Source organism: Sturnira hondurensis, unplaced genomic scaffold (assembly GCF_014824575.4).
Source record: "Sturnira hondurensis isolate 20B ecotype Veracruz unplaced genomic scaffold, ASM1482457v3 Scaffold0004068, whole genome shotgun sequence".
Lineage (NCBI taxonomy): Eukaryota > Metazoa > Chordata > Mammalia > Chiroptera > Phyllostomidae > Sturnira > Sturnira hondurensis.
Genome location: NW_028076699.1, coordinates 6906362 through 6921484, shown reverse-complemented (window position 1 = coordinate 6921484; position 15123 = coordinate 6906362). Strand labels below are relative to the sequence as shown.

Genomic DNA, 15123 nt, shown 5'->3' with positions numbered 1-15123 from the left:
AGGAGTATCCAACCTGCGGCCCGTGGATGGCATGCAGCCCAGGATGGCTGTGAATATGACCTAACACAAAATCATAGGTTTACTTAAAACACTGAGATAATTTTGTGATTATGTGTTGCAATGTATTTAATGTGTGGCCCAACACAGTTCTTTTTCCAGTGTGGCACAGGGACACCAAAAGGTTGGACATCCCTGAATGGACACACCACAACACTACACTTTTATCTAGATAAAAACAATTTTCTAATTAAAAAATTAAAGGTTGTCAATACACAAAAATGATTTCAAAATCAGATTCACAAAAACGAAGATACTGGGTTATTATTTATAAAAATAAGTAACACTTAGCATTTATGGATCAAACACTATGCTAAAGTATCTCACAAGTTTTGCTTCATTTAATCTCCACAGCAGCCCTAGGAGGATTACTAACTGTCTGATTTTAAAGATGAGAATCTGATGCTGAAGTGATTCAGGCAACAAGTGGTAGAGCCAGCACTTAACCTAAACCATCTTCACCATGACTCCAGTGATTATCATCACACGTATGAAATGATTACAGTGTAATTTATGACAAGGAACCTGTCTGCATGAGATGACTGAAAAATTGATAACAAATTAGGCAGAAAAAGAAGAAGCTGAGAAATTATTATTTAAAGAAAGGATACATGGGGGCCCATTTGAGCATATTTCTTGCTGCTGTAAGACTTACTGAACTGACTTCCTGCTGTGAATCTTGCAGGTGCTGCTGAAGAGGTCCCAGCTGGGCCTTCCCTGACTCCACACTCTCCTCTAGTTCTGCTGTTTCTTGCTGTAGGCGACTGAGCTCTTCTCTGGCTTTGGCCAGCTCTTCTTCGTAAGTGGAGATCTGAGATTCTTGACTAGTTAATTCAGCTTTCAGGGATGAGATCTATAACATGGAGGTGAATGAGAAGAAAGGGGGATATAAAAAGATGTCATCAAAATGTTCCACGAGGTAATATGTTTACTTGTTTAGTTTATTATTTTGGTATTTTTATGTAAATTTTTGATAGAAAAGAATAATTAGAGAACAAATAGAGGAGCACTAAAGGCACAGGTATCATACTTCCAAATAAAATTCAGAAAATAGCTCATTAAGTACCCTATTTTCCCTAAAGAGGGCCTGTAATTTCTGGATGAACCATGTTTCATTCCTTCACGTGCCCAGAGTGTTGATTAGATTGCCACCTAACGACAACAAGAAACGGAGAATGTTTCCATTTCAAGCCAGGAAAAGCAGCTAAGGCACAGACACGCAGCAGTAACCAGCCAGTCTTTACCAGCTGGGCCTCCTCAGCGCACTTCTTGCGGACTTCCTTGAGCTGCTCCTCCAGCTGGGCTTTCTGCTCATCCAGGCCATCGAGGAGCTCCTGGACGTGCTGTTTCTGGGCCTGTAGTTTCTGCAGATTAGTATTCTCCCTTTGAACTTCATCTTGAAGATCCTGAAATACAAGAAAATGAACATACGCTCTTTGGAGGCAGGGAAGGTTAAGTCAAGAACTTTTAAGAGCCTATCTTGAGGGAAAATCAAGTCTTACCTTACTAAGTGTATTGTGTTGGTGGGTTGAAGGACTCATAGCTTTACATACAATGTTTATTCAAGGACCTCTTCCCTAGACTCCAGATTTAGATATTCAATTTGCTTAAATCTGTCCTTAGATGTCTGATTCATTCCACTAACAAAGAACTCCTGGCATTCCTCAGCCCCAAATCTGCCTGAACCTCAACCTACCCTCCCACTTTTGGTTCCTCTGGCAACAACAACAACAAAAAACTCCCCCCAAATCATCATCTCTGACTCTTCCCTTTCTCTAACATCTCAGCTTCAGTTTGTCAGTTTATATTTAGTATAGCAGCCACTGTAAAAACCTATGTCAGAAGATGTCACTCCTCTAACTCGAGAGTGTGCACTGACTCCCCATCTCCCTCACTGTAAAACTGAAGTCCTTACAAGAGCCTTACATGATCGTGATCCCACCTCCCAACTTCCTTTCCTTCTGCTCTCTTCCTTGCTTGTTCATTTTCAGTCGTACAGGCCTCACCGCTGCTCCTCAAACATGTCAGATATGCTATTTTCAGGATCTTCCGTTGATTATCCCCTCTTCCTAGAAAGTTCTTCCCCCAGGTATCCACATGGCTCAGTCTCTCATCCCTTTCAAGTTTTTGCTCAACTGTTACTTCCTGAGACCTTCCTCAGCACCACCACTACCTCTAATTCTCCCTCATGTATAGCATATGATGTTTTCCACTGTTTTTTTAGAGAGGAAGGGAGAGAAAAACATCAATGTGAAAGAGAAACATCATTTGGTTGCCTCTCATACACGCCTGGACCAGAGATCAAACCTGCAACCTAGGTATGTGCCCTGGAATCAAGCCCACAACTTTTTCGCTACAGAACAACGTCTAACCAGCTGAGCCACACCAGCCAGGGCTATAGCATATGGTTTTAGTCACTTTCTGTAACAGCTTTATTGAAATAATCAGATGTCACACAATTCACCCATTCAACGTGTATAATCCAATACCTTGTAGTATATTTACAGAGTTGTGCAACCACCACCATCACAACAATTTTAGAACATTTCATCACCTCCAAAAGAAACCCTACACATTAGCAAGCTACTCCCTACTTCCCTCCAGATCACTCCAAATGGAACCATACAACACGCAGACTTGGGGATTGGCTTTTTTTATTGCTTCGCATGTTTTAAAAGCTCATCTTTGTAAGCACAAAATAACTATTTTTTAAATTTTTATTAAAGTATAATTTATATACCATAAAATTTGCCTATTTTAAGTATATAATTTGTGTTAGTAAATCTATACAGTTGTGCAAGAATAACCATAATTCAATTCTAGAATGCTTGCAACACCTAAAACCTTCCCTCATACTTTTTCAGTCATTCCTTGTTCCCATGTCCACACCTAGGCAACTAAGGACCTGCTTTCCATCTCTACAGTTTTGTTTTTTGTAGAAACTTCACCCAAGTGGGATTACATATATGTACTCTACTGTATCTGGCTTCTTACACCTAGTATAATGTTTTTGAGATTCATCTATGTTGTTGCTTGTATAAGTACTTTGTCCTTTTTATGAATGAGTAATACTCCATTATATGAATATATATTTGATGGACATTTAGATTGTTCCAATTTTTGGCTCTTATGAATAACAGAGCATATAATTGATCTTATTTATGGTTTTAATCCTTCTACTAGAATGTAAGCTCCATGGGTCTGGGATATTTTTAAGTTTTGTTCACTGCTGTATTCCCAGTTCCCAGTATACAAGAGGTACTCCATAAATATTTAGAAAATAATGAATGACATCACAAAGATGCCAGTTATCTCCTAATTCATCTATACATCCCATTAAAAATTCTAACAAGGTTTCTCGAGGAACCTGACACGGTGACTCTACAGCATATATGGAAGAGCCCTGGCTGGTGTGGCTCAGTGGATTGACTGCTGGCCTGAGAACCAAAGGGTCACTGATTTGATTCCCAGTAAGGGCACAAGCCTGGGTTGTGGACCAGGTCCCCACCTGGGGGTGTGGGAGAGGCAACCACACATAGACATTTCTCTCCCTCTATTTCTCCTCCCTTTCTCTACCTCTAAAAGTAAATAAATAAAATCTTTAAAAAAACATATGTGGATGAACAATGAAAACAAAAGGCATTATAAAATGTAAAATGGCTTACCCTACCAGATAGTATGAATTATTAGGAAGCTAAAATCATAAAGACAGTTTGGTATTGATGCAGGGACAGTCAAATAGACTAAAGGAACAAAACAGAAAGTTTAGATACAAATATGGGCATACACAGAAAAAATGATGAGAAGACATGTATTACAACTGATTGGAAGAGAACTACTCAGTAAAATTTTTTTTGGCTATATGAAATACCCATATAGCCAAAAAAAATTAACTAAGTCTCTAAATCATACCAATCAAAAAACAAATTCCAAGTTTATTACAGACCAAAATGTAAAAGACAAACTTTAAAATGAACAGAAGTTAATATGCATCTCAGTGTAGGAGAGAATTTCTTAAAAACAACAGAAAAACCCATTTTGAAAATGCTGTATTTATTCGTTTATCTATGTGCCAGGCCTTATGCTTCATGATAAAGTCCACAGAGGTTTTTAAAAATATATAATAATGTCTGTACCTTCTACTTCATTTGCTGTGCACCTAAAATTTTTCTAAAAATAAAGTCTATTAAAAATACAAGTGGACTTCTGGTCAAGATGGTGGCATAGATAAACACAGCTCACCTCCTTGCACAACCACATCAAAATCACAACTATAATATATTACAACTGTCACTAAGAACTGTCAGAAACTGAGTTGAGTGAAAGTTTGACAACTACAAACTTAAAGAAACCACATCCATCCAGACTGGTAGGAAGGACAAAGACATGGAATGAGCTGGTCCCACATTCACATGTGGTGGATAAATATTCAGGAGAAACACCTAGGGAGCAAGTAGTCCTAGCCCCACACCAGGCCCCCCAGCCCAAGGTTCCAATGCCAGGAAGATAAGTCTCCATAACTTCTGGCTGCAAAAACCAGCCGGTATTGTCAGTGGAAGAAACTATTGGAGTCCCAAGCAGTTCCTATCAAAGAACCCACACATGAACTTACTCAGACTCACTCCCTCTGAACTCCAGCACTGGGATAGCAGGCTGAAAGGCACCAGTGGCACACAGAGAGGAGCTGAAGTGTCTGGCATCAAGGCAAGAGCTGGGGACAGCTTTCTCCCAGACACAAAGGCAAGAGGTTGTTGTACCTTTTCTGAACCCTCTCAACACAGAGCCAGCAGGCTGGTGCCATATCTGAGACTTCATCAACCTGGCTAACACTGCTTGCCCCACCCCACCTGAGGCTCTGTCCCACCCAACTTATGGGCCCACTCAAGCTGTTAACAGTGGCTTTGCCATATGAATGGCTGGTCTTGGCTCATGCTTCACAACTTCCTAAATCCTATAAAACAAGCAACAGCTGGCCTCAGTGAACCCACCAGCCCCCCTACCTCTTGCTAAGTGGCCTTATGCCTGGCCACTAGCAGCAGCCAGTCTAGATTGAAAGCTTGGCTTCACTTGGGAATCTCTGAGCCCGGCACAAGTAACAGCCATCTCAGATTGCTTTATAGCTCAGGCAGGGTGGCCTCAGGGCAAAACACAGATAGGGGCTGTCCTTGGCTTGCACCACCTGAAAACCACAGGGCCTCTGGAACAGCTGAACAGCTACAGACCACACTGAAGCACCACTACCCTGCCCCTGCAGAGCTGATCCTTTATGGATAGTGGAGGTTGGTGGTCAGTAGTCACAGCCAGTCCTTGCAGCTGGCTGGCCTCGGTAAATCCCTCCCATTGATTTGCCAACAGCAATCAAGGCTCAACTACAAGTGGAGAGTGTACTCAGCCAACCAGAAGAGCGAGCCTTCAGAACCCAGCTTGGGCAATAGGGTAGGCCACACCACTGGACCCAACAGGTCATCTACTACAGTAGGCCATGCTACCAAGACCTGGAAGCAAAGCAGATCTAATACTCAAAAACAATCACAGGGAGGCTGCCAAAACAAGGAGACAAAGGAACATGGCCCAAACGAAAGAACAGACAAAAACTCCAGAAAAAGAATAAACAAAATGGAGATAAGCAATGTATCAGATGCAGAGTTCAAAAGACTGGTTATAAGGATACTCAAGGAACTTACTGAGGATATCAACAGCATAAAAAAGATCTAGCCAGAAACAAAGGATACACTAATTGAAATAAAGAACAATTCAGAGGGAAACAATAGTATGGTAGATAAAGCCAAGAATCAGATCAATGATTTGGAACATAAGGAAGCAAAAAAAACAACCAATTGAATAACAAGAAGAAAAAAGAATCCAAAAAAAACCTGCTAGGGCAGTGGCAGGTATTCCCAGCGAACAGTATCTTTGACTAAACTAGGACAGTTTTCTCTTTACGTTTTGACAGTGTTTTGGTAAAATCCTCTTCTGAATCAGCGCACGATCTCAGCACTACCAAATGTCATCCCATCAAGTGGGGGACTGAAGACATTTGCAGATTCCTTTGTAGTCAGGTTCTGCTCTATTTTATTCCTTTTTCCCCCAAAACATTTCTTTATTAACAGTGTTATCTGAAAGACAGAAGCTACACATTTTTTACTTTGTACTTTCTTCATGTAACATTTATTTCATTCTTTTGTAGTCTATATTTTGATTCCTGTCTTGCGCCATTAATGGAATTGATGAATTTTTCTCTTAAAAAAGACCTTTGTGCTGCCCTGGCCGATGTGGCTCTCTTGGTTGGAGTGGTGTCCAGTAAACCAAAAGGCATATACCTAGGTAGCAGGCACGGTCTCCAATAGGTCTATGTTTCTCTTTCACAGCAATGTTTCTCTTCCTCTCTTTCTCCCTCCCTTTCCCTCTCTCCAAAATCAATAAGCATGTCCTCAGGTGAGGATTAAAAACAAAAGAGACCCTTGTGTTTAAGGTGAATCCAAGACACAAAGGTTTAGAATATGTAGACACTGAATCTAAGAGCTTTGAAGATTTATTTTTCAGACAATATTACTGTAATTCTTAAACATTAAATAGGCCCTGGCTGGCATGGCTCAGTGGATTAAGTGCAGGCCTGTGAACCGAAGGATCGTGGTTCGATTCCCAGTCAGAGCACATGCCTGGGTTGCAGGCCAGTTCCCAGCGGGGGATGCACGAGAGGCAACCATACATTGATATTTCTCTCCCTCTCTCTTCCCCTTCCCCTCTAAAGATAAATAAATAAAATCTTTAAAAAAACATTAAATAGGTTTTGTAAAAATGGGCTTCATTTAAGTTTCCTGCCCTTTGTATTTTAGCTGTTTTGCTATTCTGATAATTTTGAAAAGTGAAATGACCTGGCTAGTGTAGCTCAGTGGATTGAGCACAGGCCTGCAAATCAGAGGATCGCGGTTCGATTCCCAGTCAGGGCACATACCTGGGTTGCAGGCCAGTTCCCAGCAGGGGACACATGATACATTGTGTGTCCTCGGCAGAGGCAACCACACATTGATATTTCTCTCCCTCTCTCCTTCCCTTCCCCTCTAAAGATAATAAAGTATTTTTTTTAAAAAAAGAAAAGTGAAATGATGTAACTGAAGACATTAATGAAATTCATCTAATGCCTTACTCCCCCACCCCCACCCCCAGGTTATAAATGAAGTTAGCTTCATCAATAAACACTTGCCTCAGCAAGAATTATTTTACAAGTTAAATTAATGGTTCCTGCAAATTTTGTCTATAAGAGAAGAATTCTATATAATCTAAAATGATCATTCACATAGCTAACTTTTTTCCTATTACACAGATTTTATGTAAATACTCTCTTGCTATACAAAAAAATTTAACAGTACAGTCACTGAATGTTCCCTTGGTCATTCCTCCTATCCTACTCCCTTTCCTAAAGTAGCACACTGGCCGGCAGTCATGCTCCATTTTCCACGATCTGCTCTACTTGCCAACCTGTGCCAGCACCAGCAAAAGAAAGGAGGACACAGGAATCAGAGAATGGGGAGGACGCAGTGAACAAGACCACAGAAATGCAGTGCCAGGTTTGCTTTAGAAAAATACCAAAGCTAGCCATATCCAAGGTTCCTCATCCAGGAATGAAGGGATGCTTGAGAGGGATGTTGGCTTTATTTAAAAAGAAATTTCCTTGTGCTTTTATGGTCAATTAATATTTGACAGAGAAAGCAAACACATAAAATGGGCTAAAGATAGTTTATTCAATAAATGGTATGCGGAAAATTGGACAGCTATATGCACCAAAATGAAACTAGACCACCTTCTTACACCACACACAAGATAAACTCAAAATGTATTAAAACCATAAATACCATAGAAGAAAACACAGGCAGTACAATCTTGGACATTGCTCGTAGCAGTTTTTTTAATCTATTATATCTCCCCAGGCAAAGGAAACAAAATAAACAAATAAATAAATAAATAGGATACGTCAAACTAAAAAGTTTTTGCAGAGCAAAGGAAATCATCAACAAAGTAGAAAGACAACCCACTGAATGGGAGAACATATTCACCAATGATATATCTGATATGGTATTACTATCCAAAATTTATAAAGAACTTATAAAACTCAATACCAAAAAAACCCCCAATTAAAAAAATGACAAAGAACTCGAATAGACAATTCTCCAAAGAAGACATACAGATAGCCAAAAGAAAAAAAAGAAAGAAAAAAAGAAAAGATGCCCAGTCACTAATCATCAGAGAAATGCAAATTAAAACCACAATGAGATATATATTACCTCACACCAGTCAGAATGGCCATCATCAATAAATCAACAAACAAATGCTGGCTAGGATGTGGAGAAAGGGGAACATTTTTGCACTGTTGGTGGGAATGCAGATTGGTGAAAGAACTATGGAGATAACGCAAAAAAATTAAAATGGATCTGCCTTTTGACCCAGCAATTCCACTTCAGGGAATATATCTGCTGAAACTCAAAACACTAATTCAAAAGAACATAAGCACCCTTGTGTTCTCTGCAGCATTCGTTACAATCGCCAAGATGTGGAGGCAGCCCAAGTGCCCATCAGCAGATGAGTGGATAAAACAACTATGGAACATTTACAGGATGGAATACTACCTGGCCAGAAGAAAAGAAGAAAATTTTACCCTTTGCGACAGTATGGATGGACCTGAACAACATCATGCTACTAAGTGAAATAAGTCAGTCAGAAAAAGACAAATACCGTATGATTTCACTCATAAATGGAATCTAATGAACAGTCTTAACTAACACAGAGGGACTAACACAGAGGGACACAGAGACAGACTCAGATGGAGAACAGATGACAGCTAGTGTGAGGAGGGGCAGGGAGGTTAGGGGTACAGGGATCAAGCAAAAAGGTAAAAGGGCTCATGGCCATGGACAACAGAGTGGTGATTACAGCAGGGAGAGAAGTATAAGGGGGCTTAATGGTAATACAAAAAATACAATTCAAAAAAGAAAAGAAAAAAATAAAAAGATTTCAAGGAAAATGTCCTGTTTTCTAGAATCACACAAGTACTGAAAATGATAAACTCATCCCCAAACCTCCACACTCCATGAAGTACTACAGGGATAGTGAAAATAAAATTTAAATAAATACATAAAAACTCTTACCTATTAAAGAGTAAAAGAATTCATTTTAGCAACCCAACTTAGTTGTGTAACTGAAAAAGTAACTTAAACACTAAACCTATGAAATATTAGAAACACGAATGTTTGTATTTGTTTCATTCAGAGTAAAAATTAAATATAAAATACATTAATGAATAAAACACTTATTTACATTTAATTGATTTACAAAAACTCTATATACTAAACCAAAACTAGAAATAATTAGATACATCCATTATGTTGGCCTAATTCTCAAAACAGAAGATACAGAAGTATTCTCAATATAAAAAAAAGTACCAATTGTACAGCAAGATGTTTAAGTCAAGAAACAAAAAGGGAATTTCCTAAAGTAGGGCGGGAGTTAGAAAACCTCACGAACAGCCTGCCTTTATTTCCCAATTATATGCTTCCCAGCATATGTTCTAAGAGCATTATCACCAGGAAAAGAATGTTGAGCTCATGTAGCTAATTTTATTTCTACCCAAAATAAGCCATCCCTCTTCATCTAAAGAAAAAAAAACTAATTGAATTAAAATTTTAAAAACACATGGACAATTACTATGAATGACTGAAACTTTACTGATAAAGTATAAACAATTTGGAGCCTCTTTTGCATGAGGATAGTACAAACAATGTGAACAAGTCTGACCTTCCACTGTGCTCCCAATCCTTTCTGTCTGTGGTTTCTGGGTGTATCTTGTCCTATTTTTAATTTCATGCACAAAATTGAAGTTTATTCATTTCTGTTCTCAACTGCTTCCTTAAATTTACCTCCATTTAACAATATCTTAATCAAATATAGTAAAAGGTATGATCCAAGGTACAAATTCTATGCTTAAATAGCTCATAATACAGGCTGAAAGATACTGAAGTTTACACACATACATATGCACTTAACTAGCACAATACGGTAACGTACTGGACATGCCATATAAGTGGATACACACTCCAGTGGAATTTCCAACACAGAAAAAAACCGGTGTAGACTGAAGGGACAGGAAAAGTTTAACAGAAGTGATAGGATTTGAGTTGGGCTTTCAGGCACGAGTGGAATTCACATAAGCAGAGAGGTAGGGAATTTTAGATTTCAACAACAAAAGGTGTGAGAGTGGGGAATAAGGAAGAGAATGTCTGGCACACAGTTCAAAGGCAAAGAATAAAATAATAAGTAGTAATAGAAAAGGGGATGTATCTCATCTTTTTTCTACCCCAAACATAACCATGAGTTACAACACCCCCCATCATTAACAGTGGCGGTGGGCAGCAGTAAGCATTTTCACCTGTGACAGTCACGATACTGAAATTAGTTTAGGAAGAAAGGCAAGAAGAGGAAGGGTTGAACACTTATGCTCTGCCTTTACATTTTTACATGTTAAGTGATAAGGGTGGCAACCAGTGAGAAAGAAAAACACTGGTAAGAATAAGAAAGTCCAAAATTGAAGCCCCTTTTCCCCAATATAATGAGATTCACTTTAGGCATATCAACTTTGAAATGATAAACACCAAAATGCCTAAGTGGAGAGATGAGACTGGTATTCAGGAGAAGACAGGGCTGGATAAATACTTGGGAGTCATCACCATCTGGATGAGAGGGGTATGTAAAAGGAGGAAGTGGGGGAGGAGAGAGTGTGTCAGCCAGTCCCTGGCAAAGGAAACTGGAAGCAAAGGGTCAGAGAGGCAGAAGAACATCTAGGGGAGTACAATCCCAGAAAGCAGTAACCAGCAGATCCAGCCTTAAAATTATTGCTGGTCCTAAGGAGAAAAACTAAAGCATAGTGGTAATTAAAGCACAGTAGACTAAATAAGGTTAATGGAAGGACAGGAAGGGGAAAAATGGCCACACAAAGCAACAAAAAGAGAAAAACAGGCTGGTAGCTAAAGTGATAGGGAGGGAGGGAGGGAGGGATTTTCCGGTCGGTGAGTCCTATATACAGACAGCCCAACTTGGAGCTCAAAAATGAAGGGAGGTGAAGAGGAGATGAGAGTAGGGGCAGAACCCACTACTAATCAGTGCATCTACTGACCTTTGACTCGGTGCTGGTCACTCTGGTTGCCACTTTACCTGCATTATCTCATCTTAGTCTTACAGCAACTCGAAGTGCTTGGGATTTTTATTATCCCAAATTACAGAAGATAAAACTAATGTGTAGAGTTAAGTTACTTACTCTAGAAGAGCCAGAACCAGGAACTAAATTCAAATTTGTCTAACACCAAATTGTTCCTATAAACTTCTAGGTAAAACTGAAGAAAACATACAATGAAGGTGAATTTCTAAGTATCTGTTAACTACTCACAAGAAAAATCTTAATGGAACTGTACACAGTCAATTATACACAAGCAGTTTAAGGTAGGAAAAAACATAGGTTCCCCCTTCTTTTAACAACAACAACAACAACAACAAAGCCTGAACCACAAACATCTGCAACAGAATGATGCTGGAGAGCTCGGTACCCTCAGGTCACCTGGGGCCTAATTCCTCCACATTGCTAGTGTACCTCGTGTGAGTTAAGAGTCACCTCATAACATTAAATTTGAACTTAATCACTTGTTTGGCTTTCAAGAAAAAAATTTTGAACTGAAAAGTTCCAATATGTAGTTCACAGGACTACAGACAGGAAACAAACATTTATAATTTAATTATGTAGCAGATTCCCTAATCTATTGAATTGGGAAGACTATATAAATGCAAAAACAAACAAAAATAGCTATTCTTTTGGCACTTGGGTTCACACATATAGAGGCTTTGAAAGTTTGGTAACTGGCTTGAGGTGTGAGCTCATACGATAACTTTCTGTGACTTTATAAATACAGAGAAAGGCAAGGGCACTCAGAAAAGCCAACTTTGGATTAGGCAGAGACGCACTGTTAGGTCAAAATTCCCTTCTCCCCTGATGCCTTCGTGTTGGCATTTCTCATTAGCATCTACATTAGGAAAATGGGGTCAGAAAGAAGCAGCGAAGCACACATTCTTCCATTCTGCTATTTATTAACAGGTCCAGTAAACTGCCAAATTGGAAAATAAATACTAGGAGTTGCAATTACTTAACAGATTTTAATTATCCATGTTATTACTGGTCTGTGCTTCATTACCAATGGGTAAATCAGAGTTAATTCAATAGGTAATGAAGTCCACATATTACCACTTCTGATAAGTTGTCCTGTGCTTCAGAAAATTGAAAATGATCACTAAAATGAAAAGTTTTAATTATTTATAGATATCAATTACCCATATCACCATAGTCTAGTTTCTCATTACCATGGATAATATGGAGACACCTGCATTGGAATGGAATGAGTAATAAATGCACTAATACAAAGTTTTAATCCAATATTCTTTTCAATGAACTTCTGTTGACCACTACAACTTTATTTGTGCCAACCATGCTCCAAGATGCCTTTTATTTATAGCACCCAATGCAAAAATGCAACAATTTAGACTTCTTATGTCAATCACACATTTGGACTTAGCGAAGCTTAAGTTTAACATGTACCTTACTGTCACTGCTAAGTAAAGAAAGACAGCCTTGGCCAGTGTGGCTCAGTGGATTGCACACCAGCCTGTGGACCAAAAGGTTGCCAGTTCGATTCCTGGTCAGGGCACATGCCTGGGTTGTGGGCCAAGTCCCCAGTTGGGGAGCATGAGAGGGGCTATTTCTCTTGCACATCATGCTTCTCTCCCTCTCTTTCTCCCTCCTTTCTCCTCTCTCTAAAATAAATAAATAAAATCATTTTTTAAAAAAGAAAGATAAGCAGAGACTTCCCCCAAGATGGAGGCATAGGTGGAAACACTGTGCCTTCTCCCACAACCACGTTTGAATACAACAAAGGTTTGGAGAACAAAGACATAGCCAAAAAACAGAAAATTGAATTATATGGAAGTCCGACAATAACTAACCATTCAACCAGGACCGTAAGAGGGGCAGAGCCAGCAGCGGAGCAGGGTCAGGCAGAAAAGATCCCCAGACTTAGGCATGGAAGTAGCCCGGAACCAGTCAGGATGTGGGGCAGACGGACCACGGTCGCACATTCGCGCACAGTGAGATGGACCACGCAGGCCCCAGGGGGCGAGGGCTGACGGCGGTGGCACACTTGCGTGCAGTGGGACAAAACGCGCGGGCCCAGTGACGGTGGCAGCTGCCGCACCAATGGGGGCCAAGGCGGCATGCGGCAGACGGGACACCATTGTTCCTCTTTGACCCCGCCCCCACATACAGCATCACAACCCAGCAACTGAGCTGCCCTGCTCTGGTGAACACCTCCGATCCTGCTCCTAACAGGCACAAACAGCCCAAAAGATGGCCCAAGAAGAACTCAAAGTCCCAGAGCCCATAACTCTAAGCGACCAACAGATTGCCAGCCTCTCAGAAGCACAATTCAAGACACTATTTATCAGGATTCTCACAGAACTGGTAGATTATAGTCACAAATTAGAGGAACATAAGAAGGCTAAACTAATTGAAATGAAGGGAGATGTCCAGGAAACCAATAGTGATGGAAAGGAAACTGGGACTCAAATCAATGGAATGGACCAGAAGGAAGAACGAAACATCCCACCAGAAAGGAATGAAGAAATGAGAATTCAAAAAAATGAGGAGAGGCTTAGGAACCTCCAGGACATCTTTAAACGTTCCAACATCCGGATTATAGGGGTACCAGAAGGGGGAAAGAAACAGCCACAAGTGGAAAACTTATTTGAACAAATAATAAAGGAGAACTTCCCCAGTCTGGCAAAGGAAATAGACTTCCAGGAAATCCAGGAAGCTCAGAGAGTGCCAAAGAAGTTGGACCCAAGAAGGAACACACCAAGGCACATCATAATTACATTAGCCAAGACTAAAATGAAGGAGAGAATCCTAGAAGCAGCAAGGGATAAGGGGACAGTCACCTACAAAGGAGTACCCATCAGACTGTCAGCGGATTTCTCAAAAGAGACCTTACAGGCAAGAAGGGGCTGGAAAGAAGTATTCCAAGTCATGAAATCCAAAGACCTACAGCCAAGATTGCTTTATCCAGCAAAACTTTCATTTAGAATGGAAGGACAGATAAAGTGCTTCTCAGATAAGGTCAAGTTCAAGGAGTTCATCATCACCAAGCCCTTATTATATGAAATGCTAAAGGGACTTATATAAGAAAAAGATGAAAAATATTAACAGTGAAAGGACAGCAAACTCACAGTTATTAACAACCACACCTAAAACAAAAGCAAACCAAGAGGACAGCTAGATCAGGAGTGCAACCATAGAAATGAAGAACACATGGAGGGTTAGCAACAGGGGAGTGGGAGGAGGAGAAGGGGGGAGAAGGCACAGAAAATAGCATAGACAGTAGGTAGAAAATAGATGGGGGGAGGGCAAGAATAGTAGGGGAAATAAAAAATCTAAAGAACTTGAGACAGGTGGTTATAAACTAAGGGGGGGAGAATGGTGGGGGAGGGAGTGTGCGGGTGGAGGGGAATGAAGGGGGGGAATAGAACAACTGTAATGGTATAATCAATAAAATATATTTTTAAAAAAAGAAAAAAGAAAGATAAGCAAATCAAGAAGCAGTTTTGACTGACAACAAAACTATAATGAAAAGAAATCAAGTATTCAAGGATAGCCCATCTAGCCTAAAAGCAACAAAGTTCCTATAGGCTAAAATTCAGTAAAATTGAATTTTATTATTTCAGGCTACTTAAATCCCCATCCTCTAAAGATGCAGTAGGGAAGAACCAATAGACAGATGTACACAAATAAAATATTGCCCACCATAAAAAATTTCATACTTTGAAACATTATCTGGTTAAATTTAGAAGCTGTCCAAGATTATATCAGTAACTATATCTATTTCTTCAGATTGATAAAACTTTATAGATTTTATCTTACATTCTTGAACTATTTTCAGCATTTAAGAACCTCAAAAATTGCACAAAAATAATGTAACTGAA

The 15123-nt window shown here is 39.7% G+C and overlaps 1 protein-coding gene across 2 annotated transcripts in view; it reads right to left on the bottom strand.

Moving 5' to 3' along the window:
• The window catches only part of EPS15 (epidermal growth factor receptor pathway substrate 15), a 131425-nt gene that overhangs the window by 36996 nt on the left and 79306 nt on the right, over positions 1-15123 (bottom strand). For both annotated transcript variants that reach the window (XM_037043305.1, XM_037043304.1), the window contains exons 14-15: positions 1302-1463; positions 713-910 (exon numbers count right to left, since the gene is read on the bottom strand). In XM_037043305.1, coding sequence (XP_036899200.1) covers positions 713-910; positions 1302-1463 — 360 coding nt within the window. The remainder of the gene's footprint in view (positions 1-712; positions 911-1301; positions 1464-15123) is intronic.